We start from the raw sequence: 27,546 nt of genomic DNA on the forward strand, positions 1-27,546 counted from the left end.
ATGTTCTTCATCTTATGCCTGGAGCTAAGTTGAAGACCACCTTTTAATTATTTCTGTCACCAAGCTACTTTAAGCATAGAGAGAAGCATGTGGTATAGTCCTTCCATGGACCTGAACCACCTTACAATGTAGAAGTGCCCTCAATGAAAAGGTTTGTTGCATATGGGAAGTTGATATATCATAAAATTAGACTGTGTTAGCTTTTGAAGTCAAATAAACTTTGGACATGAGAGCCTTTTCAAACAGTAATTTCCTCTTATGAATTATGAGGTGATACAGGCCCAGGAAGATGAGCAAAATTCATATTATTTGTGATTTCTTACTCCTGGATGTGACAGTATTCAAACTATTCCATCGCTGCTAGCATAGTAGCTCTGAAATTCTGCAAAACGGTAAAAATAAATAAAAATTATTCAGTCATCAGGCAAAATTCTTCAGTAATGTGAATCAGGCCTACAACAGCTTAATCATTCCACTTTCCATCAGAACTGACATATCGCCTTTCTTGGTGACACTTAACAATCAAGAGGTATATTATATATTCCTGCTTATAAAGGCATGGTCACTCAGAAGGGGGCTGTATGCAGGATTATTTAGTGCCAGAACCATTCATCAATTTAAACTGATTGTCACTCTGACGGTCCATCTGATGAGACAGGAAAATCTGAACAAAGAACTGTCATCTGCAAAATGTGAGATTCATCATTTAGGTGGCTGACAAAAATAAATAAAAACCGAATGGGGAGGGGCCATCCATTCATTTCATTTGTTCCAGTTGTTTCTGCATCAAATAGGTTTTACATGTTTTTGAAACGTAAGTAAATCGAGCAAAACTTGTGAGTAGAGGCAGTGTTCAGATGAGTGTGTGTTCACATGCCATTTCTCTCCAGCCTTTGTAAGGACACAGTGGCGTAGCGTGGGGGGTGCAGGGGGGGCCGGCCGCACCGGGCGCAACATCTGGGGGTTAGGGTTAGGGGGCGCAAATCCACGGGTTAGGGGGTGCAAATTACTTGCCTTGCCCCGGGTGCTGACAACCCACGCTACGCCACTGTAAGGACAGCATTTGCCATTATTATTCCATGTTGTTCTGAATACTATTTCTTCTTATACTGAGATGGACTTTTCTATTCCATTCATTCTTCAGAAGTGCATCTTTCTTAAGCAGCATCTATGACAGTTGATACAAGATGTTTACCTCTCCCCTGGAAGAAAAAAGAAATCTCTCCAGACCATCTGTTGAAATAACCAAGAGCCATTTGAGATATGCCATTTTTTCCCCAACACTGACATGTCCTCTGTGTTAGGAGGCAACACATATGCCACTGAATATGAGGTGATGTGAGAGTGTGTATTGCATCACAAGCACATGGATTTGAAAGTGGTATGTGCACTTGTGGCAAAATAAGCATAAATAACCCACTTTATATATGATAGCATATATATATTTTCCTCAACTGAAGTTAGTTCCAAGTTGAAAAAATATTTAATGTGAAACATCCCTTTCTGAAGAGTACGGATAGTAGTTCTGCAGTCTGATCCTAAACAAAATGAGAGTTCAGTTCAAAGTTATATGCACATAAGGTCATTTATGGTCAATGGGACTTGTGTGCACCAGATTTGGCCATAATGTGAAGTTTCATTGTGTATGATTGGCGTGTAAATCAACCATTTATCTTCTGGACAGAGGGTTACTACTGGCCCAGTCTAGTTTTAGTAATAAATACAACCTCACACGTAATGCAGTACACTATCTCCAGCCATGTTCAATACAAAGAAAGTGTACAGGAATGTTAAACTGCACAAAACAGATGATCTGGCACAGGTGTGGGGGGGTGGATGGGTGTGGGGGTGTCACAGTACAGATCCCCAAGTGTAAGAGAATATAAGGTTTACCAAATAGAACAGAAACTGTGTTATAATAAGTTCATAAGGAGATGCAGCTACTAGGAACAAGGGCAACAATAAACTTCACCTGTTGAAATGCAGGCGTATTTATAAAGCAGATTTCCCAAACTTGGGTCTCCCATCTGTTGTTGGATTACAACTCCCATCATCCCTGACCACTGGTCCTGCTAGCTAGGGATGATGTGAATTGTAGTCCAAAAACAGCTAGAGACCAAAGTCTGGGAAACCCTGCTGTTAAGAGATTTCAAAGGCACAAAATGGCAGGTCAACGCTACTCCCGCCTATTTTGTTAGTGCCTTCTGTGCTTTGAAAAATCTCCCCACTGAGCCCCATTTTCAAAGGCCAAATGAGTCCCATAAAATATGGCCATCTGAACACCCTGTTAGTCCATGGGAGGGTGGGGAACCTGTTGCCCTCCAGATGCTGTTGGATTCCAAATTCCAAACAGCATGGTCTTTGATCAGGTCAGGGATGGAAGGAAGGAGCTGTAGTCCAGAAATATCCAGAGGACCCCAAATTCCCCATTCCTGGCCATCAAACATAAAATCAAGGTCAAATGCATTTCTACTGAAAAAGGCATTCTCAGGGTGTGAGAGATGGGTGCCTCTTTCTGAAAACAAGTATCCCTGTCATAGATAGTGTATGTTTTAAATAAGCATTGTATCACATAGACTTTATTTAGTCTTGTTGAGGGGGGGGTCAGATTTCAAGTCAAGCAGAACAGATCTGTCATATCCAACTTTGCGCATGAGACAAGTCATAATAGCTCAGACGATTGTGAATTTCCAGCAAAACTGGGCCCTACCACACATTGGCACCTCTTTATGGTGAATTAAAAATGGAATGTGCTGGCTACACTTTAGTTAATTAGACCCAAACGGTTCTCTTCTCCCATCTATTTATTCAAAGTGCAGGAATTGTATGAGAAACAGGAGGAAGATTTGCAGTTTTCCTTATACTGCATTAGCACTGGGTGGGATTAATGGGAGTTGTATTCCAAAACAGCTGGAGATCACCAGTTTGGGGAAGTCTAAAATATTTGATGATCTGTTATTAGTATTATGTTTAAATTCTCTACTTGGTGTTACCTACAGCTTCATAAAGGGACACAGGTGGCCCTGTGGGTTAAACCACAGAGCCTAGGGCTTGCCGATCAGAAGGTCGGCGCTTTAAATCTCTGCGAGGGGGTGAGCTCCCATTACTCGGTCCCTGCTCCTGCCAACCTAGCAGTTCAAAAGCATGTCAAAGTGCAAGAAGATATATAGGTACTGCTCCGGCGGGAAGGTAAACGGCATTTCCGTGCGCTGCGCTGGTTTACCAGAAGCAGCTTAGTCATGCTGGCCACATGACCCGGAAGCTGTATGCCGGTTCCCTCAGCCAGTAAAGCGAGATGAGTGCTGCAACCCCAAAGTCGGTCACGACTGGACCTAATGGTCAGGGGTCCCTTTACCTTTACCTTTACAGCGTCATAAACCACTTTCTAGCTGGTTTTTCCCTAGCTCAGGAGCACACAGCACAATTGTCCCTCCCTCCTATTGGTTTCATTCAGTGGGATTTCCACACAGCACATCCCTCACAGATTGCACCCTTTGGCCGTAGCACAGAGCTACCTGCATTTGAGGCCAGGTCCACACTACCAACATAAATCCAGTTTAACCATTATCACTGTTCTCCAAGGCGCCCTGGGAATTTTAGTTTTTTCAGGGGACTCAAAATGTCAGAGAGCTTTCACTAAAGCTTTAAAGGTAAAGGTAAAGGTACCCCTGCCCGTACGGGCCAGTCTTGACAGACTCTGGGGTTGTGCGCCCATCTCACTCTAGAGGCCTGGGGCCAGCGCTGTCCGGAGACACTTCCAGGTCATGTGGCCAGCGTGACAAAGCTGCATCTGGCAAGCCAGCGCAGCACACAGAACGTCGTTTACCTTCCCGCTGGTAAGCGGTCCCTATTTATCTACTTGCACTCGGGGGTGCTTTCGAACTGCTAGGTTGGCAGGCGCTGGGACCGAGCAGCAGGAGCGCACCCCACCACGGGGATTCGAACCGCCGACCTTTCGATCGGCAAGCCCTAGGCGCTGAGGCTTTTACCCACAGCGCCACCCGCGTCCCTTTCACTAAAGCTTTACAAGAGTACAATTCACAGTTGTAGGATAGCCTCTATAAAACTAGTGTTCAGATTGTAGTGTGTTGGCATAAACACACTTCCTTCCATGTGATTTAGGCATAGGCAAACTTGACCCTCCAGATGTTTTGGGACTACAACTCCCATCATCCCTAGCTAGCAGGACCAGTGGTCAGGGATGATGGGAGTTGTAGTCCCAAAACAGCTGGAGGGCCGAGTTTGCCTATGCCTGATGTGATTGATAGATATGTATACATTGGTGTGCAGGGCTGCTGCAGCTGTTTTTAATTTCAGGTTTCCACCATACCCTTGACATAAAGAGGTACTGGGGCTTTCACAAAGAGGTAGGAAAGTCGGGCAAAATGTTTCAACTCTGAAAACTTGTCCAAAATATAATTGTCTTGCGAAGAATAAATAAACTGAGAAAAGAGAACCATCCCGGCAACGAGATTGCACGCTGGTTAGAAAAGAGAGAGCGAGGGAGAGGGAGATAGAGATGAAAATATTGATGTTTTAAGAAATACAATACATTCTGTCCTATGGACACTTCGCTGGGGTGGGGGAGGATATCAACAAAAACCTCCCAAACTATTAATGGGTTGCTTCAAAAAAGAAATACACTGGAAGGTCAATGGAACAGACTTAATGATTTTATGCTGTTGAGATGCAAAGATTCCATCAATGAGACTTGGATATCATATGCAAAAACAGATTTAGAAGTAGACAAGAGCAGTATTTGTTTCCAGAAGAAGCACCAGTTAATAAATTGGTTGAAAGGAATTTACATGTAAGTGAGCAATGTGGGTATAATAAACTTAGACACTTTGGTAATATAATTTCAAGGAGTTCTCCTCAATTTCTATGAGTCGTAGTAGCAGCTCATACTAGCTGATAAGCTCCAATGAGCTTGCATTTGGTGTATAAAATTGGCTTCAATTTCCCCACCCCCCCGAAAAAAAACCCCACTGAACTTGTCCACCTCTACATGACATTGACTTGGTTGTTGTTTCCTTACTTTAAAACAATTGCCAAATAAAAATAAAATTATAGTTATAATAATTAATACAGGCATTTGAGCTTAGTTCCCAGAAATATGGCACATGAACTGGATTCATAATCATGGCGGTTCTCTTTTATATATGCAATTCATATTTCTTTCCCAATCTGTAGAAGGCCCAGACTTTTTCATTTTGGCAACAAATGGCAATTCCCAGGTCTGAACACAAAGGACCAGGTTACAGTTCCTGCAGAGTTGGTTTTTAACAGAAAAAGAATGCGCGGCTATTTCCCCGCCCCCACCCCTTTTAATCTATAATATTTACAGTATTGCACTTTACTGCACTTAATTGCATTTCACTAAAATTAACGCTGCATCAGTATTATGCTTTTTTAAAAAAATCTGTGTCCATCTTTGACAGATGAATCAACCCCTCTAGATCCTGTAAACCAAGCAGGCCTTCCGCAGAGATCCAGACATCTGGAAATAAAAACGGTGAAGTAAACCTGTTCACATAGTACAAGCATTTCAGCATGTTCAGGTGGTTCTCAGTAAAACAGATGTGTTCATCATTGTTCCCATCATTTGGATCACCAACTAATTTGGGTGTCTCTCTTTCTCACACGCACACTCAGTTGTTGTTGTTCTTGTTGTTCCTTGTGAAGGATGTAGTCATTTGGACACCCCATTGTGTTATTGCTGCTTTGTTTAGAAAACACTGCCTTGTCTCAGATCTGAAATTCCACGTTTAAATTCAAACCAGTTCTGCAGCAGCAGCAGCTCCATAGCGATGGAAGAGATTCATGAGATTGAAATAATACCATTGGCAACAAAGAAGAAATGTCATCTTAATGGAGACCAGCCCCACGATGTTGTTAAGCGTTTTCCTTTTTTTCTGTTTCATTTTTGTTTCAGTATACTTGGCGATTTTCAAACGTTGTTTAAAGTTAGGCACATGCACGACGTAGCAAAACTGGCAGCAGCAAATGGTGTTGGGCTGACATGATCATCTTCAGTTTGGCCAGGGTCCACTTCCATTTGTCCCAAGATTCATGGATGCCACGTGATTGGAGGGTTCTGTTGCCCGCCCCCCCCCCCAAAAAATCTACTTTCCTCCAAAGTTTTCTCAATTTTCCCCCCCAAAACTGACACTTATAACTGAGATCCAGACTGATTTCAAACCTAGTATTTATGCATCTGGTGGCTGAAGAACAGTTTAACTGCAATCATTAGCACTAAGTGCTTTTTGAAATAAAAATTTAAAACAGAAAATAGGCCAGTAGGTCCTTCAGTCCTCAGATCAACTGAACAAGTTGCTGAAGTCTTTGAACAAAATAAAAGGAGAGGATGAGAAAGGGAGGAAAGAAGGAACAGGCCAGCGCTGAGCCTGTCTACAAGTACTTGTGGCCCTTTAAAAAGGTACCAGTTGTCCTTATCGCAGCCAAGCTCGGAGACTGGATAGAGGAAAGATACTATTGTCCATCCCTGGCAACAAAATGGCTTCTGGGGAGGAAATGTCAGAGCCCCAGGGCCTCAGCGTGTTTCCGAGCCTTGAGCCTCAAGTCAGCGATGCTGGAATTCTTGCTGTTGCTCTTCGCGGCCGCTGCTACTACTGCGGCCGCAGAGGCGGAATCTGCCAAGGAGGCAATGGGAAGTCCAAAAGGGGGCGGGGGAAACATCAGATAAGGGGCGTGTGCAGCCAGGTGAGGGTGGAGGTGAGGGTGGGCATGGGTGACGCCTTCCAGCTGCAGCTGAGCTTGGACCTGAGGGAGCAAAAGAAGGACACAGAAGCAAAAGGGACAATGAGTAAAGGAGCTTCCAGGAGGGTAAACAAATGAGTGTCATTCTGTGTATCTGTAAATAGGCCGGGTTTTCAAGGGGACATACACCAGGATAGGTCTGCAGCCTGTAGGAATAGAATGGCTTTTTGTAACAGGCAGGTGTGGGTTCCTGGTAAACTGGGCTCAGTGGTTAAAAGGTCTGTAAGCTACCTAATACCACAATATAGTCAAGAGGATATCACAATGTTGCTTTTGCTTCTAACCATTGTCATCTGCAGCAGCAGAAAGATGCTCTCACTCTGTTGTCAGCATATCATATCAGAAACCACTTAAGGTCCAGACCCAAATAACCATGAGCACTTTCTTCTTATGTCTCAGCATATTAATCTACTGTTGCACATTGCCACTCTTTGTACTGTACATGGTGATCAATCCTTTAACAGTGTTCCTTAACTTGTTGAATTGCCACATTCCACTCATTATTTTACTGCCATTGACTTAGAACTGCAGAGTTCCCCTTTTCTGGATCTTCCAGACACACAAACTCTTTCCTTTTCTGTAGCATGGTTCCTCTACATAGTGATACCTATTCAAGCTTCCTCTTGGCTGGGAGAGAAAGGCTTAATGGCAGTGTAAAAAGGTAAAGGGACCCCTGACCATTAGGTCCAGTTATGAATGACTCTGGGGTTGCAGTGCTCATCTCGCTTTATTGGCCGAGGGTGCCGGCGTACAGCTTCTGGGTCATGTGGCCAGCATGACTATGCCGCTTCTGGCGAACCAGAGCAGCGCACGGAAACGCCGTTTACCTTCCCGCTGGAGCAGTACCTATTTATCTACTTGCACTTTGACGTGCTTTCGAATTGCTAGGTTGGCAGGAGCAGGGACCGAGCAACGGGAGCTCACCCCGTCGCGGGGATTCAAACCGCTGACCTTCTGATCAGCAAGTCCTAGGCTCTGTGGTTTAACCCACAGCTTAGTGCACCCTGAATACTGCATATCAGGCTCTGGGCACTTTGCAGCAACCCCACAGTGTTGTCCAGCGGTGTTAGACCCCTATTGCACATTGGAGATCAGCAGAAACTGAGTTTGCAGAACCCTGCATTGCTTTTTTATATCTATCCCCACACTGCAGGTAGAACTGAGAGAGCAGGATAAAGCAAACCTGCAATTTAGTTCACTTCTTTTTTCCCAGTTGCAGATTGGAGGGCTGTAACTTACAGCAGCCATGCAATGTAGTACGCTGTTATATATCAGGCCAGTTGTAGAACTATATGAATGGCCTTCTCAAACCTTCTCCCAGGCCACACCAAGCACTCGTTTGCACGAAAAGCCTTGTGTTCAATTGGCTTGCATGCAGACTGGGTTTTTTAAAAATAAAAAGTGGGCATGAAGTAAGACCTGTGTTATAGCAGGGGCATAGCTGTCAACTTTTCTCTTTTTTTAAGGGAAATTCCCTTATTCCGAATAGGATTCCTCGAAAGAAAAGGGAAAAGTTGGCAGCTATGAGCAGGGGCCACCTATCTTTTCTGCTAACTCAAATTTTTCAACCACCTTAGCCACAGACTCTGGTAAAACCTGCACATTTTGTTTCAGATCCTCACTTGTAGCATGGCATTATAATATAAGGTTCTACCCCATGATGTTTTTTATCAAGCAAAATTAATGCTTCCTGGGAGGTCACACAGACATTTTTTCCTTCCTCGAGGAACTGAGAAAGGAGAACCATACCCACAAGGGTGTGCAGGAGAGAAAGTGCAGCCACACACATCTGCAGTTACTGCTAAAGTCCTTGTGGCACACGTCCAGCAAATGAAGGACTTTTGAACAGTAATAACAATAATAACGTTAAAAAGGCGACGGTGTAATTAAATAGCTGCAAAAGTGAGTTTGAACTGGTCCTAAACACCACTGGACTTTCAACAGGAACACGTGCTGCCAGATCTGATGCAGAGTTATAGCCCCAAGGTGCCAGGTAACTTCTCTGGTCTTTGTTTATAAGGTTTATAAGTCCCCTTGTAAGATTTGTTTTAAGATGGCTATAAATAATTTTTCCTGAGTATAGCTTTTTAGCTTTGAAGCTGTTGGATTTTTAAAAAAAAGTATAGGGTGGGGTGGAATGGGGAAATTTGGCTCTGTTGCTAGCCTGATCCAATTCTATTATCATTATCATTATCATTATTTACATTTATATACTACCTTTATCATCCAAGGATCTCAAGGTAGTGTTCTCCTCCTCCCCATTTCATCCTCCCAACAACCCTGTGAGGTAGGGAGAGGCTAAAAGGTGGTGAGTCACCCAGGGAGTGGGGATTTGAACGCTGATCTCCCACGTCCTACTCCAACACTCTAACCGTTACACCACATGTAAGGCATGCCAGGTATACAGGATGAGTCTGTGAACAGAATCACATCCCCTTCATCTCTTTATTATGTGACCAATTTCTAAGAATACTTAACAACGGTTCAGGGACACTTATGACTATTTCAAAGCATATTTATTTGTTGCCGTCTGAAACACTTATAAGGGACTAGGGACTAGACACTTATCAGGGCCTGAGAGGGTTTAGGTGAATAGGAGAAGATTTGTTGTATGTGTGTGTGATTAAATTCAATCTCTTTGACAATCGGTATGAGTGAATGTGGCTATTCAAACATTTGAATAAAACTGGGCAAGAAGAGTCAAGTGCTTGTCAATAGTCTCCACACCTTCCCACTTCCACTGCCCGGAAGTTTACTGCCTGTACATCTCTGTATGTAAAAGGGTGAGATACATTTAAGAGAAGGAAGAGAAAAGTCAAGAGAAGGGCCTCAGATCTTCCTGAGCTGGCTACTCATCTGCAAGCCTCCTGCCATGTGGCCTTGCCTGCAGGCTTGCTTATTTTCTCCTCTTCCTCCCTTGTCCTTGGGTGGGAGAAATCCATCAAAAACTATGGCCATCTTATTCACGCCACAGCTCCCCTTAACACGTCTAACTTCGAAAATAAATGGAGCTGTTTTTCTAGTCCGTTTCACCCTCAAGCTAATGAAGGTGAAATTGACAAAGTAGCAAAGCTTTCACATATTCGGGCAGCCATTGGGAGGCAAAGAAAGGTAAAGAATCATCTCCCCAATATTTTCTTCCTCCTGCCTGTGTTTTTTAAGGAATCAAAGTAGAACAAGTTCTATTTCTCTGTGTCTCAGTGGCTAGGGTGCTTTTGCAGGGAATCGACCAGTTTCCTTGACACATTTCCAGCCTGAGAAGTACCCAAGCCCCACTGACACACATGGGGGGGCTGAAACAAGGACCCGCCTGCCTGCCTACCCCTCACATCCTGCCTCGCTAAGTAAGTGTTTTTGGGTTGTTACATTTTTCCCTTATCATTTGCATTGGAGACATTCAGTAGACTGGTCTGAATGGCAGCATTTCTGTGTGGCTTTCAAAAAGATAAAGTCCACACGAGTAGCTTTGAGGCAATGCAAGGTTACAACCTCTTAAAGAGGAATTTTCACACGTGACCACCACAACCCCACAGCCCGAGTTCTCTTTGTTAAGAGGATCGCCAAATTTCCACCCAGCTCTTCTAGGTGTGCCTTTTTAGCAGCAGCTGGATCTACAGCAAATTAGGAGATGAAGCGCTTCACAACATGGAGAGAAACAGTCACCACTGCTGCTGCTTTGCTGCAGAACAAGCCCCTGTTAAACGGCACAAGCATTCGGGAGTGAGAAGCTGACAACTTTTGATGTCCTTCTTAAATCTGTTAACAACGCAGGATCTAATTCAAAACAGAAACCAAATGTGTGTTGATTTCTTCTCCTTGGACCACCCTGATTTAAGCCTCGCGCGTGAAATCACCAAGGGCGATGTTGCTCTACTTCTGCAAGAGATAAATGCTCCCGCAGAAGAAATCAACTACCTAGGCCCCACTTTTCTGAAACCCTGATTGAAATAAATGAGACCTTTCCAGAAGCCCAAGAATCACAGGGGTGCTTAATTACATAGGAGGATGTAAATAGAAGGGAGCTGAGGCATCTCTGCTGCTTACTGACTTTTCCCTATGGCTTGTGTGTGAGACTACTTTCAGTTCCCAGTTATGAAAACTAATGGGGCAAAAAGAGTGAGCAAAGCATGGTTTTTGCATTCCATACAGTGCTAGTGCGACATAGTGACTGGAGGGTTAAAGACCTGCATTCAGATCCCCTTGCAAGTAGCAGGTTTACAGTGAATTTAAGGGCAGAGAATGCATCATTCAGTACTCATTACTTAAATCAATCTAATAAGGTAGGTCTCTATTACTGCCCATATCAGAAGATGTCTGAGCCTGAGAAACAGACTTCTTCATGGCCATGCAAGTTTGGGTGGTGGTTTCATTGTGTGAGTCCTGAAACATACTTGCGCTACAGTATTTTCTCTGTTGCTTTGATAAAGATTAGCTTTGAACAAAGAGCAGTTTCTCAGCCTAACCTACTTCACAGGAATGTTGAATCCACACCGTGAATTTGTAGCACATGGCTTTCCCCAGTCTCAGTGAAAAGTAGCTTGCTATGGGTGCTGGGAACTGTAACTCTGTGAGGAATGAGAAACAGTTCCCAGGATTCGGGGTGTGTGGAGGGGGAATAAGTGTGTTGAATGTGTTTTAAATGTATGGTGTGGATCCACCTGTCCCTTAAGCAAAATACAGATCAAGCTATGATCCTGTATACACTTACCAAGAACGATGTCCCCATTAAAAGCAACATGATTTACTTCTGAGTGAACATTTCTAGGACTGCAATGCAGGTGTGCTTTAGGACGACTACTTAGGAGAGAGGAACAAAAATAATGGAATTCTACATTTAGGTATTTGGGGGAGTTAAGATACAATTACCTGGATTTATTTTCTTCCCCTCTGCATTCAATATATTTCCCGCCACAGGTAAGAACTCTTGTGCCTTTAAAGACTACTTGAAAGGCAGAAATTTAAGTGGTTCAGTACAGAGATTAACGTGTTTGGTTTCTACTAACAGTAGCTGAGGCAAATCAACTACGGTGGTACCTCTGGTTATGTATTTAATTCGTTCCGTAGGTCCGTTCTTAACCTGAAACTGTTCTTAACCTGAAGACCACTTTAGCTTATGGAGCCTCCTGCTGCCGCCGCGCCGACAGAGAATGATTTCTGTTCTCATCCTGAAGCAAAGTTCTTAACCCGAGGTACTATTTCTGGGTTAGCGGAGTCTGTAACCTGAAGCGTCTGTAACCCAAGGTACCACTGTACTCATCTTTCCAAGAGGATGAGTAGAAGTAGCCGGAAATTTTGTTTTTCCAAACGATGCAACACTCAGCATTACTATCCTACACAGTGTTCACTCAGAAATAAGTCCTACTGGTTTCAATGGCGATTAACCCACATTGAGCGTGAACAGGGTTGCAGCCAGACTTGGAAGCCACAGTGAGTAAGTCCTCGTTCGAAACCTGGGGACGATAAGGGCGCCTCTGAGGGCGCGCAGAGTGCACTCCTTCGCCACTGACCCATCCCAGCCTTGAAAAACGCCCGAAAGCCAGGGGCGTGGCTTCCTGACGGATCTCCGCTCCGGCCACGCCTCCTGCCCAGCGAGAGGCGTATAAGCACCTCCCCCTTCCGTCTGACAGCCCCTCGGAAGAGGCGTGTCCTTTTCTACAGCGCCCCTCCCCTCCAGAACCTCGATTCGCCTCGGACGCACAGGGAGAGAAAGGGGTCAAAAGGAATCAAAACGAGCTACCTGCTGGAAAGGCATCCTCAGGGCGCCCATGTTGACGTAAGGGGCCACTCGGCAGGCGTCTAAGTGGCTGGCCGTCCCCAAGATCACACCTGCAAAGCGGGGGTGGGGAGAGACACGTGTCTTGGTGAGGAAGGAACCTCGGGGGTCCGGATAGCGCTCACCAACCCCCTCCCCTCCTCCAGCCCACCCAAGCACTTTCCAGCTCGAACTCACCTTTATGCATCTGGTTCTCCTGTTTCCGGCATTTGGCTCTTCGGTTCTGGAACCAAACCTGCAATCAAAGAAAATGAGGGGAGGAGAGGTTTGTCACCATCCGTTCTGAAGCGTCTGGCAGCCACCCGTGCTTATAAAAACGAACTTTTTTGACCAAAACAGACATTTCCCCCCCCCCTTACCCACACACGCCCTTGCAGTCTGATGAAGAATCCTGTTGGGCTTGGAAGCTTGCTCCCTGTTTTGTGTCATTTTGATTGCTCGTACAATAAAGGGGTTTTATTTTGGTCGATACGTTTTATTGATTTTCACGGAACCAGCAATATACAAACAGGTAAGTTCCTACCCACCCACAGAAGGACAAGCTTTGGGGGATATTCAGAACACACGAAAGTATGGAGTCCGAATGGCAGAGAACAGAAGCTTTCTCAGCTTGTGTTCCACAGTCTCAGAGAGGCAAAGGAAAGATGAAGACCTTATACTTCGCTTCCCCCCCCCCCTTCTCCTTCTTCCAAAATCAAAGTGTCAGTTTTGCTATGCACGCTACTGTAACTTCTCTCTTTGCTCTGCTCATCTGGTGGCTTTCTCTCTGAGAAATGCTTGTTTATTAGGCATACAGGTAACAGCATACATCACGCAAAACAGCAGGACTAGTCAAAGGCCCTTTTAAGACAAGGGTCGTGGTATTGGTAAGCAGGTTTCGAGAGATTCACAGTGTGATCCTTATACGTGTCAGAAGTAAATCCCGTTGGCTTCAATGGCGCTTCCTGTCGGGTAAGCGTGTATAGGATTGCAGCCTGAGGTGTTTCGAAATAAGAAAATAGTGCTATACACCACTAAAATGGTATAAATGCAGCATTTTCTTTCCCGCTGTTGGAATGAGAAGCAATCCTTACGTCCACAATGGTAGGGGTCATTTCTGCACTAGAATGGGGGACTGTGTAAACCTATTAGAGGTTTTTGTTGATTGTGCACACGCACACCCATATACACACATAGTTCAGTTTCTTAAAAAAATAATACAAATGACCTGAGAACAGTGACTTTCTGTATTATTCTTATTGCTATTAAAAAGCATAAAGGAGCGACCAGATCAGAAAATGTGGGCTGCAAGTGATGAGACGAGTTTCACTTGCAACAATTATAGGTGCAATTAGAGCAGGTGAGATCCGAGTGCGAACAGAGAATCGGACAAGAATCGAAATGGGATTCATTCGCACTTCTGCTAAAAAAAAAAACCACCAACGGAACAATGCGCAGCTTGGAGAAAGTCTGTTGTAAAATGCAGAGTTTGCATCTTGATCGTCCCAAGCATGGCTGGTGTCAAAGTCAAGCAAACAAGCGCTTTTAAGAAGAGCAGTCAAGCCACGAGCGACCTCCCTCCTAAGGTTGCGAATCCAAATTCGCAAAGCACCGCGAAGTTGATGCGGGGGTGTAGCCGCTCCCTCCCCGCGCATGCGTACTCTCTCTTTTTCCTTTTTTTTTTTTTTTAAAGTCCTGGTCAAAAGGAGACTTTGCTGCCTCCATCTCAAGGGATTCAGAGGAAGGGGCTGCCAGTGTGGCTCAGCGGAGCCCCAAGGGCAGCAACCCTTCGAACGTATAAGAGGCAATACATGGATTGGCCTGTGGGGGCGCTAGACACAGCCATGAAACATCCCCAAAGTTCTGCTCCCAGAGACCACTGGGCTGGTGCGGAGGAAATGAAGCTCTTCTCGTGTTTTTAATACTGTCTGGAGAACCGGTCAAGCATATGAGCCCTCACCTACAGGCTAAAGTGCGACATCCCGGGCACAAACTGACCACCTCGGCGCGACAACGAAGCTTGCACAACTGCTCAGTTTATAGTACTTCGGATATCAGTCAGGAGGAGGGACAATTTGGATTTTCCCCCCCCCCCCAAGTAGGGGAGGAATTTTGCAAGGATATATTCAAGGCTTAGACCGCAAACAGGCCAATGTATTTTAAGAGCTATGCGTGTAGCTCAGTATCCCATAAATATAACGTGAATGGTACAGGTCCGCGCGCGCACTTCTTTAAACCAAAGAATATGTTCCGATCTAAAGGTTTAGATTTAGACCAGCAGTCACTCTTGAGGGACCCTGCCAGAAATAGAGAGGACTCCCGAAGAACAAACAAATACGGTCTGAAATGGGAGGGGGCACTCTTCTCTTCCCTAAAAGTGTGTGCTTGTAATGCTTTTATATTGTCAGCCGCCTTGTGCTCCCTTTCACCGGGAAAGGCGGAATATTAAAAGGGGGCAAATCATTACGTAGAACAAGCAGCTGAACAAAATGCCTCCGAGGCTATCCAAAGAAAGAAACTGTTCAGTCCAGCAACAAAGACGGCCCGCTTGCCTAGCTTTAAACCGGGGGAGGGAAGCAAAAAAAGAGCCTCTTCTTGGCATCTCCTATTCGAAATCAGGAAAACAGGCAGATGGCGTTCAGGAGCAGAGAGCCAAGCCGCAATCCAATGCCCACACCGACCTTGGAGCATGCCCCATGGAAGTCAATGGGGTTTACTGCTGAGAGAACAAGTATAGGTTTCGGCTGGCAGGCAGCTAAGGGAGATTTCCCCGTGGGGAAGAGGTTATCGGCTCACACACTAAACAATGAGACATAAATGTGACAGATCGCCACACACCCACACCCAAAAAGTGCCGAGTACCAAGTGCCGATTTACAATTCACATCCATCTCTCATACATCCACACGCACACACCCTTTGCTCTCTCACGTCCAGCATTCCTCCAATTTGGCTGAATGTGGCTTCCTTTCCCCCGGTGTGCCAGGCAGTGGCGTTTCCTCGAGGTTAATTTTGAACGCATATACATAAAGAAGGACCAGTTTTAGTGGGTTTTCCCCTATGTCGACTCGTGTGGCATCGCTCCCCCCCCCCCCCCGATTTAAGGAAAAATAGGCGGGGCGGGCGGGGTGAGTTTCAGCTAAACCCTTTTATTCCCGAATTTCTGCCAGAGTTTATCAGGGCTTTGTCTTATGCTGACCTTGGAATTGCCCACTAAAATGGCCAGCCATGGATCCACACCCAAACACTGATTACTCGGAATAAAGTCCCATCACGGTTCAGTGGAGGGACTCTTCATTTACTTGGGATTTACTCCCGAGCAACCATGCAACAGAAGAAGCTGCCAGCGATTAAGGTTGCGATCCCAGAAGAACTTCACTGAAAGGAATTCTAGAAAAGTAGCGAAACCAATAAAGTTTCCTTGAAGATTAAAAAGTATATTGTGGCATGAGCCTGTTTCCTTACAGGAAAGGCACAGCATTTCGTTGAATTCCGCCGGGCTTACTTTCGAGTAAACGATGCTCAAGATCGCCCTGCACAGCCACGACCCCCAAACCCTCCCTTGAAAGTCAATTCAACTTCGAATGCAAATTCCGTTTATGGGGAAATCAATTAATTCCACACACATCATCCAGAAGGATTATTCAAAGGGGGTTAATCCAACAGATTTCAATTACCCCTTTCCATTTGTCGAAATGCTGTGTTATGGATCCCACCATAAATCCCTTTTTCAGAGCCACGATTGACTTTTAAATAGGCTTGACTTCCACGCGACAATCAAACGCTTTCCAAATTTGGGTGGAAGGAATTATTTCTAATTCTGCCATCAGATTCTATTCTTTTTCTTTAAAAAAAATTGTCATCCTAGTAATCCTCCCCTAATTCCGGAAATTCCCGTGTATTATAAATCGAGGCAGGGAGTGGGGTGTCCTTAGATCTCTCTGGCGTACTAAGCAGCATGGGAGCCTTCTCCCATGAGAGGGGAAGGAGACGATTTTTTACAAATATGTTTAAAGGATTACGTCTACCGTCAAATGCTCAGCGTCTCCACCCCCCTCCTCTTACTAAATCAAACTTTAGTCAGCCTCTGTCTGCTGAGACAGATCAAATCTGGGAGTTAAGCAAACATCGCTCCCATTCGCCCCGCCCCCCCTCCAAGTTCCTCCGCTTGCCAAGTTGATCATACGGTTAATTAATACTAACTGCACTTCCTACATCACATTTCGCCTCCGAGCTTTCTTCAATTGCCTTAATGATGGCCATTTACAACGGAGTAATTAGTGCAAAGAAAGGCTTCCAAAGACATTAATTATCCAGGGGTACTGGAATGGGTTTCTTCAACAGGAATTGGCCGCCTTCACACGTGCGCTAGTGGCGTCGCCTCCCCCTCCCTGATCCGGGTCTCTAATAGGTGATGTCTCAAATTAAAAGATGGGGGAACGGGAGGGGGGCAGTTTGCTCGATTTCTGAGCGATCCCTGAACTTTTTGAAAGGGAGCTTTCTTTACCAGTGGAAATGTCCCCTTTCCATTTTAATGTCCTGATCTCTGGCTCCCTTGGATTTGCTGGTTCTGTGAAGAGCGCAACACGCAGCACAGCCTTTTGGAATAGATAGACGGCCGTACGACCCTCAACACGCCCAGCCTCGTGGGATCTCCGAAGCTAAGCAGGGTCAGGCCTGGTTAGTGCTTGTATGGGAGACCACTGCCTAGGAATACCAGGTGCCGTGGGCATTCTTAGCTCAGTCGTGAGACTCTTAATCTCAGGGTGCTGCATTCGAGCCCCACGTTGGGCACACGATTCCTGCATTGCAGGGCGTTGGACTAGATGGCCCTTGCGATCCCTTCCAATTTTACAATTCTAAGACTCTTTCAAACACCTCTGGAAACTTAGCCACTTCAAGCGGACTAACGTTTGGAGTATCAACCCCCGCCATCTCTCCGCCTCCCTTGGGAGAAAGGACCATTGCTTTCAGCGAAACACCGGTGTGCTGACAAATGACAGCTTTAGTTAAATTCAGCCGAAATATTTGGGTTCTAGCTAGGTTTTGTTCCGACCGTTAGCACTGTGAACGCCCCACTTGAAACGAAAATATTAGTTTCTTAATATAACCACCTACCATTCATATAAACCTTGAGAATGGGGATCTTTTTATGGTGTGTCAGAATAATAATAATAATAATAATAATAATAATAATAATAATAAAGAATTCACCCTAAATCAGAGTTTTAAATAATCCTGCTTAATTAAGCCGGGGAAGGAAATGTGCATTTAAAAGTTGTAAACAGAAAACCTTCAGCTATCCTGTCTGAGGACAGAGGGTGGCTGAACTGTATTGACAGATAACTAACCAATGAATAAAAATGAATATGCCCCTCATGTTATTTATTCTTCATTCTATATCCCCTTCCTTCCCTCCCTCTCTCTCTCTCTCTCTCTCTCTCTCTCTCTCTCTCTCTCTGTGTGTGTGTGTGTGTGTGTGTGTGTGTGTGTGTGTGTGTGTAGCTCTTTATCCAGCATTAATGATTTTGGAATGACTCCCATGACCTGCCTCTGTGCTAATTCCGCTCTCTACGCCACTCGTCATAATATAATTTATACCAATTCCGGGGAGAGTTCCTTCCCCACCCCCAAGGGTCGTTTGGTCGTCTGTTATCCTGTTAAAGGAGGCAGACTTTTTTTATTTTTTATTTTTTAATCACACATCGGGTGCAGATATGTGGCAAATTCTGGGGCAAAAATGTCCTTTTACCCAGCTTTAACCACTCGGTCAGGAGCAGCGTGCGAGAGGCGTGTGATGTGAGGGACTAATCCGCGTTAAACGCTGCCGGTTTGTACCAGTGGCGCTGGAAACGCACTTCTTAAAAAGACTCGCTGTGCCCAGCTGGGCAAAGAAAAGCGTCCCTTCCCATTTTTTTTATTTATTTTTTTTGCTTTGGAAAAAGGCGAAAGTGATGAGGAATAAAAGTGATGAATTAGCCCGCGCGCGCAGCCATCATAAATCAGCTCGGGTGTGATTCCCGATCAATTCCAAGTAGTCATGAATATGCTAAGTAAAGCGCAGGACAGTGTTTTAGACAGTTATTTCTTCATTAAGGATCACTCAGTGATTTCTTTCACAAATGCTCTAATCTGATTTCCTTTTGATTTCCATTAGAGACAGTGAATAATGACATTTAATTTAGCCTTGCGCCATAAAAACCCGAAGATATTTGCTCGTAATTGAATTACTGCCTGCTCCTCACTATGGTCTCATAACTTTCAATTATAACCCTGACAGCTGGGCGATATGAGTTGCCGTACAACACTAAAAATAAAAGGTTAATAAGAAGTAGCTACCGTAGGAGCTCCAATTTATTTACAGCACATTTCCACACTAAATTGAAACTAGATCCTTTAACAACAAGGGACAGGCGCTACAGACGGGGATTAGGAGGCAATTCGGAGAGTATTAAAATATCTTTGGGTTGTTGTTGCTTTCGCCCTTCGGTCTCCTTCCTTTTCTCTTCCTCCTTTAATAAGATGCCGACCGAGTCCTTTTTAGCCGATCGAATCCTGATTATGTTTTAATTAAGGGTTCTCTCTAAAACGGCTTTCTCTGGACTTTATTTGGGGGGGGAAGAGTCTGAAGGTGTTTTCCCCCCCTTCAGAAATATATGAGAGAGAGAGAGAGAGAGAGAGAGAGAGAGAGAGAGAGAGAGAGAGAGAGAGAGAGAGAGAGTTGCTGGGGAGGGGGAGGTGAGAGGGTGGAATATTTCATGAAACCTGCAAGCACTTGGAACGCCAATTTTCCTGTAACTATGAATATCCTGTTAAGGTGCCGCGCTACTCCGGTAATAAACTACTTGAAAGAAAGAGTGCGGAATTCAATTACAAGTAATTTATTTTTATAGAAACACTACGAGTAATTTATTTTTATAGAAACGCTACATCAAGGCTCTGGCAAGATATTATACCGGCTCGCCTAGAAGGAGCTGGGAAGATGACATAAAAGTTGATGTCCCCTTCAGCCAAAGTTTAATCTTTTCATTCATTTATCTTGGGCGGTTAGATCAATCTTCGGCGCGGGGGGTGGGAGCCACGACTTCTCTCTCCCTCCCCCTCTCTCAGTATTCCCCCTCGTAAGCTCTCCTTTCCAAGAAGAGCACTCCAGTAAGCGTTATTCCGTTCCTGGGGAATATTTCATTTATTGTTGTATTTATTTAAAACCCGAACTGTTCAGGAGCCTAGTTTTCCCAGCTGTTTCAGGGGGGAAACAGCCTACAAAGAAACGTTTTAAAAGTTAAATGGCAGACCTGCCCTGGAAAGAGGAATTACACGCAGGCGTTCCAGGCGCACAAAAATGCTGCTGAACGCTGGACGTGGAAGTCAACCCCACTAATATTAGTGGGGCGTTCATACTAAAAGTAGGGGTGGCTAACTCTTCTGTTAGAGTCGTGGGGCTCTAACCCCCCAAAGTCCCAGCCAGCCTGGGAAGTGGTCAGGGATTATGGGAAATTTGGTGCAGCAACATCTGGCGGGGTCAACATCTGGCGAGCCACCCCTGACTTAAAGCATTTAGACTGAGATTCCCCTTTGCTAGTGTGACTCCCACCATCACCTCCGAGGAAAAACACTTGGGGAACTGGAAGCGTGGTTCATTAAAATAGTTTTTTGGTGCTGTGGGAGTTCAGCCAGAATAAAATCTCAGCTGGAGCTCAGCCTTCCCCACATGCCTTTGACCCTAAAGCCATGCTACAGGTTGATCACTTCCATGGAATCATAGAATTGTAGAGTTGGAAGGGACCTCAAGGGTCATCTAGTCCAACCCTTCTTCCCTCCTTTTTGCACAACCTCTGTTTGAGGGGGATCGATGCTGCGACAATCGCCACAACCTGCACCACCCTTTTTTAATTATATCTATTTTCTTGTTTGCTTCTTTTCCAGCCCCAGCCCCCGTCTCTCTCTAGTGAGCAAGGCTAAAGGCCTTTTAAAAAATAAAAAATAAATGCATTTTTAAAGGCAACAATCTGTTCTTGTATCGAGCATATGTCTTGGCCGCATGACCAGCAGGCAGGCCCCACAACCCAAACACCTCCTCGAAGATTGGGAGACGTTCTGTTTTCCAGGGGATCGACAAACGGAGCAGATGGGGCACCATGAATTCATACCCTTGTTATGCAAGTCAAATAGAGGCACGTTTCCCCCACCACCACCACCACCCCACTCCCGGCTCTGGATAATCCAGTCCCAGAGCACCCAACCAGCCTAGCTTGATCTACACCAATTGTTCTCCGAAGTTGCTCCCACCCTCTCCCTGTTAAAAAAATAAATAAAAATAAAAGAGGAGCAGTAGAACCTCAAGGGAAAAGGGAAAGCTTTTTCGTTCCTGGCTGGGGCTACTAATCAGGCCTCTGATTGGTTAGCGAGCGGCACTCGGGGATGTTTCGAACGCTCCGTGTCTGCTGAAGATTCTAAAGGGGCGAGAAATCGAGAGCAGCGCCAGTGGCTGGAATTCCCCCCCCCCCCCCATGGCTGCAAGCGCCCTCCCTCCGTCACACGTGTCCGGGTGCTGCGCGTGACAAAAAGGAGGGGATTTTAATGGGGTAGACAGAGATCCGAAACAAGGCCAGCAGGAGGAGGAGGACTCTGGCCTTCTTCTAAGGCTGCCTTACCTGAACCCTGGCTTCCGACAGCCCCAGCCTCTGGCTCAGCTCCTCCCTCATGAAGGCGTCCGGATAGTGCGTCTCGTCGAAGAGCCTCTCCAGCTCGTTCAGCTGCTCCAGTGTGAAATTGGTTCGACTCCTCCTCTGCTTCAGCTTGGTCTGGCCGTCCTCGTCTTCGGATTTCACCTCTTCCCGCTTGTCTTTGCACTCATAGATCCCTGCGGGGGGGGGGGGGATGGGGGTAGGGAAGAGGAAACGAATACAACCAAGTTGCGCATCATAGAAGCCTCCTTAATTTCCTCCTTAAAGCCCTCGAGGCGGGAGAATTGGGCACATAGTTTCCCCAGCCAAGGCGAAGGACGGTCGCCCTGTGAGCCCCCAAAAGAAAGGCAAGCGAAAGTTGGCATCGTCCCCTATGCTCAGATGACACATTTGGGGGGTTGAGTGAAATATTCGTTAGTAAAATTTCGGAGCGCACGGAGAGCCCTGCTCTGATAAAAACGTAATTGACTGCTACGCAGCCAGGGTAGATTTTTTCTCTGTGTCTCCTTGCAGTTCTCCTATTGCAGCGAGAAAATTCTTTATTTATTTGGGCGCAGAACAGGTGATGGTCCTTAGAGAAACCTTGTGTGGCTCACATATTCTCCAGCTAAGGTTGCTAACTGCCCCTTGTAAGGGACATCTCCCGTCTCTCCACGCATACAAACTTAATCATCTTAATTTTGAAGACTGCAGGATCATACCTCGGTGACAATATGTTGTCGAGGCTAGGAAGTGTGGCCTAGGTTTTCTGAACTGACAAGCCTCCTGGGGAAAGTTAAAGATCCAAATTCCCCACGCAAGCCAAGAGTAGCAAAGATTTTACGCGAAACAAGTGTAAAGAGGAAATGGCCACTTTCAGATGATAGAGGCTCTGAGACGTGTCCACTATTCCTGGCCAGTCGCCTCCACCGGGAGGGGATCGGGGCCTCATGTTGCAGTCTAGACATGGCGGAAGGGGATCGGAAACACGCTTTTTAAAGACATGGGGACCCTCCCCCCTCTAATAGCTACTGAGCAATAAGAAAAGCACCAGAAAAACGGCATGTTTGTTTCGCTCCGTTACGCGCGCTTTAAAATAAATCCAAAGGATATTAGAATCCATAGTCCCCAACTGAGAGGCTTTAGGAATGTGGGAACCCACACACACACGAGATGAACCCAGCTTTCCTGTGACCAGGTAACCATTAGAAAAGATTCAGGCGACATAATCGGGGTGACCTTTGGCCAGAGCAGGTTAAATGCTGCCTTTTGTGGGCTGTGCTTAAAAAACAAATGGCACAAGACGATATTCTTCTAACCAATCGCCTTTCCAATATATTAATGATAAAAGCCACCAAGCCTCAGGTATGGTCCGTTTGGGGGAAGATTCCTCCCTCGGGATAGAAATCGATAAGAAAGGAAGCACCAGAGGAAAAGACAGCGCCTCTGTTGCAGCAGCAGCAGCCTGGGCCCGATGCGCTCTGGGTGGCAGAAAGAGCCTGGCCTGGACGCCCTCTCTGCCCCGCAGCCACGGCTGGCCTTCTGAGGAGCCAACACGTCACTCCCGCAGCAAAACGTCACGTTTGCAAAGAACAGGAGCGCGTGAAGATGTAACGAGGGACTGGGCAGAGGGCGGGGGAGAGAGGACTTCATCTCGCCTGTTCTGAAAGGGATTGGAAATTCGGGGGTCGGCGCGGGGACTTCCTCTTGCCGCCTTCACCTGGGGAGCTCAGGTCACACTACCGGCAAAAACCTCGACGTGAGCGCTCTCCAGCCAGATGCAAAGGACGCCCTTCCCACCCTAGGGAAGGAAGCCTTGCTGGGCCCAATGGGGCGCCATTCCTCTCCGTGGAACTTACTGGCAAGTTCAGCGGCAACGCGGAGGACTGCAGCCTGTCGGACAGCTGGTTTACACAGACGTGCCCGTCTCCAAGCGCATTCCCTGGAAGTAAATCCCCTCGGTTCCAGTCTCACTGACCTCCCAAGGAAAAGTGGGTTGGGATCAGGAGTGACACGGTTAAACCTCTGCTGTCCAGTTCTGTTGTTTTGGTTTGACTTTAAGGGAGCAGTGTTGCGTTCCAGCCTACTACCTCTTACATGCAAATCTTCTGACATCGAAAGGCTTTACAGTATTATATACCTCCAAGTAAAATAAGTTTAAGAATCAGGGCATCTGGTTTAAAGCATAATTTTAACTAATGGGACACACCGAATTGCCTAAGAATCCCCAGGCAAGCCTCAGATTGTACATAAAACTATATATAAATGTATCCTCAGCCACAGAGGATTTTACTGTTGTGGCTTTTTAAAAATACGACGAAGCAGCCTTGAATTAAGAGGGGAAATTTTTAATTCAAATACAGTGTTGTGGTTACCTACAGGGTTTTGTTTTGCACAACAGCTACCAAACCCAGGTGTGAAGCTAACGGATTTTGGACACTAGGAGCAATATCTCTCAACACACACTGTCCATTAGTCTCTTGCCCTGATTCCGCTGAAACTCACTTCCGGCCCACGATCGCTACATTTTTTGCTCCCAACGAACGTTCGAGGGGTTGCCTCCCTTACAACTCCCTTTAATGGAGACACATTCCAGCGTTCCAACCATTCACAAATATGGTAATGATTTTCCGCTTGTAATGTTTGTTGTACCGCTGGAAACCAGTCTTCCTCCTTGGATTCTTCCTGAGGTTGATACCCTTTTGAATTACTTTCTTTTTTAACCGAAAAACAATTACAAACTTGAGATGTGTGTGAGAGAGAGAGATTACAATATATTTTATGACATTTCAGAGTTGCGTGTTCAGGTGACTGCTGAGAATGAAACACATATATCTATGTATATAAAATATTAGATATGTATATTGTTTCCCAAAACAATAACCGTGCATTGGAACTGACAGCATTTAAAAAATGTATTCTGAAAGGCCCTTCTCTCTCTCTCTCTAATATATATATATGAAATTGGAATTGTTAAAGCTTCCCAGAAATTAAATTCTCATTTATTTAGCCCTGCGTCTAAGCTCTCCTTCCGATTATAACGAATCTAATAGAACATAAAAAAAGAATTATTAATAATATGTAGAACTGATATTAAAGGAGCGAGCAGATTTGAGTGATAAGGCTTTTCTATAAAGGACAGAATGCTGTTTCGTTTTGTTTTGTTCTGTTTATGGTACAAGTGGCCCAAATCTCCTAAATGCTATCGATCCAACACGCCGTTATTATTTTACGAAGCGAAGGAGCAGAACGAATGGCGGAGTAAAACATATTTTAAGGAAGGGAAATTAACATAACTGAGCACCCCTGCTGAATTTTAATTTAAAGTTTTCCCTTCTCACACCTAAGGGATTGCTGCATTTAAATCCATCGCGTCTGCCCTGGAGGAAACCTGTCTTAAATCGCCGAAAAACGTTTTATCAACTTTCTTAAAATTTTACTTTCCCTCACCCTCAGAATGCTCCTTTCTATAAGCAACAGTGAAGCGGGACAGGAAGAGCTATCGACCTGGTGGCCCGGGGTGAAGGGACTGTATCTTACACATCAGGAGGAAGGAAGGAAGGAAGGAAGGAAGGAAGGAAGGAAGGAAGGAAGGAAGGAAGGAAGGAAGGAAGGAAGGAAGGAAGGAACTGACACCCGAAGAAACTATGGACACGGGCTCGGTACAAAATCCTAAATGCGCTTTTCCTTCCTTCCTTCCCTTCCTTCTTTTCTGCTTCGATCTTCCCCGCAGGCCTCTGACCAGTTTACCCTGAGCTTGGCATCCCTTACGCCTCTTTTTAATGGAAGCAAAGAAACAAAAAAAGAAGCCATAATTAAAGCCACGACGTTGGAGGCTCGTTCCAGAACAGGCTCCTTCGGGCAGCAACACAGACAGGCAACCGGGCAAAGGGTACCCGGGCTCCGGATCGAATCGGGTCGTCGATGCGAAACCTGCTTCTTTCTTTTTCCTCCCCGCCCGCCCCCCATCTCCACGCACTCCTATTGTTCCCAGAAAAGCTAAGGGGAAAGTTTGGCTGTTTCTCTCCCTCCTCTCCCTTTTCCTTCTACTTTCCACTCCAGAAGTGCTTCACGATCCCAGCGGCCGTTCCTGTTGTTTCTAGACAAGTGGAGTATTATTATTATTATTATTATTATTATTATTATTATTATTATTATTAGATCGCCCGCTGCCCAACCGCTCCTCCCCACCCAAAAAGCCTCGAGGCCTTCGGCGCTGGTGTCTGGGGCAGGGAGAGGAGGTGGAGAGACGGAGCCCCCCTCCACACACCCCCACGCACCACCTCGCCTGGTGGGTCCGGTGCCCTCCTTACCTTCCGAGGTCCTGCTGGCGTGGTTGAAGTCCTTGAGCTTGTCCTTGTCTCCGTCTCCGTGCTCCTTGAAGAGGTGCACCGGGCAGTGCGCGCCGCTCTCGGCCAGCTCCTGCAGGCTGCCGGCTTCCGAGGCGCCCAGCTCCCGCGAGCGCGCCAGCCCACTCTCCAAAACTTCCCGGTACGTGATAGTCTCCTTCTTGTGGCCGGTGCCTCCTCCGCCGCTGCTGCCGCCGCCTCCTCCTCCACCACCACCTCCGCCGCCACCACCACCTCCTCCTCCGCTGCTGCTCTCCTTGCTTTTCTGGTCGAAAGATTTGGAGACAAACGCGGTAAGTTCTTCCATGGCGACCCGGTGGCTGGGGAGGGGGAGGGGGAGAGAAGAAGCGCACGCTCGCGATCCACAGTGAAGAGGTTCTCCGCGCTGCAGCGGCTGGATCTGGGCGTGGGTCGTGGTGGTGGGGCTGGTGAGGTGGAGATCTGCACTCAGGAGGTCCAGGGGGCCGCCTCGTCGGTCCAGGCTGCTGCTGCTGCTGCTTGAAGGTGGTGTTGCGCGTTGCGTGCGCGTGTTTTGTTTTAAATCCTCCTCCTCGTGACAAGCAGCGAGGAAGACCACGTCGAAGAGCAGAGACGGGGCGCTGTCTCGGGGCTTAGATCCCTCCCGCTGTTATTTATGCCTTTCAATGGGGAGATCACACTATTTATACATGGCTACCTCAGCCCAGCCCCCCAGCTCTCTCTGTCTCCAGCAATTACTGCCTCTTCCAGAGTCGCAGGCAGGACTCCGAGGAGCGATCTCCCCCCACCTCGGGCCAGCAATTGGCTTTCTTTGCATTTCATCGCGCTTTGGCACCCGTCGCACCTTGATTTAAGGGTGGCAAAGAGCAGGGAGAGGGAGGGAGGGAGGGAGGGAGGGAGAGAGGGAGGAATCCAATGAAACTCTTTCCCTCTCCTCTTTCTCCCCCACCCTCCCTCTCTCCCCCACTCCATCCCATAGCCTCCTCCCAAACAGGTATCTCTCCGCATTCTTTTCAATGGCTCGCAGGAACCAAACGGAAAGGAAGGCGTGGGGGCGGCGGCGGCGGCGGCGGGGGTGGGAGAGACTCGAGGAAGACCTGACTGGCTACCAGGAGATCTTCTGCTTATTATGGACACGCTAGGAGCGGGGGGAGAAAAGCTGGGCCGCCAACTCTTGCTAGACAACCGGGAAGGGGGAGGAAATGACAACAAAAAGAGCGGACTCTGGTTGTTCAATAAAAAGGTAAATCCGTGCCAGTTGGAGACGTGTTTTTCTTGGGCGACCGGGGGGTTGTTTCATTGTCGTTCTTGATGTGTATGTTTTGAATGTAGAAACCTGTTATAGAAAAAAAGGGGGGGCCTCTTTCGTTCAAATGTCTCTTTCTTCTCAGGAACGTGGTCTTCTCCCCTTCCTCTGATGCTAAGGGAGGGTTAGGAAGATCCCCCTCCTTGGGTGTTTGTGTCTTTGTAGGGCAAGGGGCTCCCAGTGGCTCGAGAGAGGGTCCCGTGAGGGGGCGGTCTGTGTGTGTGTTTGCAGCAAATGGCACGGAAAAGCCCCGGAGCTCCGTGAAGGCTAACAAATACGATCTGTAGCCTAAGGTTTCGTGGGTCACAGCACCCGCCGCCCCTCTGTCCGGTGGAGGAGGCTTGGGCCCGCGGGAGGCTTACGCCAGAATGGATGGGGTGGGTTTCTTACATCGAAGTCTACTGGGGAGTTCAGTGGAACTTGTTCCCAAGTACAGTGGTGCCTCGGGTTAAGTACTTAATTCGTTCCGGAGGTCCGTTCTTAACCTGAAACTGTTCTTAACCTGAAGCACCACTTTAGCTAATGGGGCCTCCCGCTGCCGCTGCGCTGCCGGAGCACGATTTCTGTTCTCATCCTGAAGCAAAGTTCTTAACCCGAGGTACTATTTCTGGGTTAGCGGAGTCTGTAACCTGAAGCGTCTGTAACCCGAGGTACCACTGTAAAGTGCGTGGAAAGTGGGTGACAGGCAGCAGCCTTAGACTTCAAAGCGCCGGGA

At 46.5% G+C, this 27,546-nt stretch overlaps 1 protein-coding gene across 1 annotated transcript; it reads right to left on the reverse strand.

The window, feature by feature from the left end:
- Nucleotides 1-4,258: 4,258 nt before the first annotated feature.
- SHOX (SHOX homeobox) lies at nucleotides 4,259-26,396 on the reverse strand. The gene is made up of 5 exons (XM_028727786.2): nucleotides 25,511-26,396; nucleotides 21,186-21,394; nucleotides 12,731-12,788; nucleotides 12,518-12,606; nucleotides 4,259-6,783 (listed from the first exon to the last, which is right to left on the reverse strand). The coding sequence occupies exons 1-5, from the start codon at nucleotides 25,851-25,853 to the stop codon at nucleotides 6,538-6,540; spliced, it is 945 nt and encodes a 314-aa protein (XP_028583619.1). The 5' UTR covers nucleotides 25,854-26,396; the 3' UTR covers nucleotides 4,259-6,537.
- Between the last annotated feature and the right edge of the window lie 1,150 nt (nucleotides 26,397-27,546).

This window comes from Podarcis muralis, chromosome 4 (assembly GCF_964188315.1).
Source record: "Podarcis muralis chromosome 4, rPodMur119.hap1.1, whole genome shotgun sequence".
In the NCBI taxonomy this organism is placed as follows: Eukaryota; Metazoa; Chordata; class Lepidosauria; order Squamata; family Lacertidae; genus Podarcis; species Podarcis muralis.

Coding starts and splice junctions, on each gene's coding strand:
- SHOX (XM_028727786.2), bottom strand. CDS start 25,853: ATGGAAGAACTTACCGCGTTTGTCTCCAAATCTTTCGACCAGAAAAGC. Junction 12,607..12,730: donor GGAGAACCAGATGCATAAAG/GTGAGTTCGAGC, acceptor CCCGCTTTGCAG/GTGTGATCTTGGGGACGGCC. Junction 6,784..12,517: donor TGAGGATGCCTTTCCAGCAG/GTAGCTCGTTTT, acceptor TTGCTCCCTCAG/GTCCAAGCTCAGCTGCAGCT.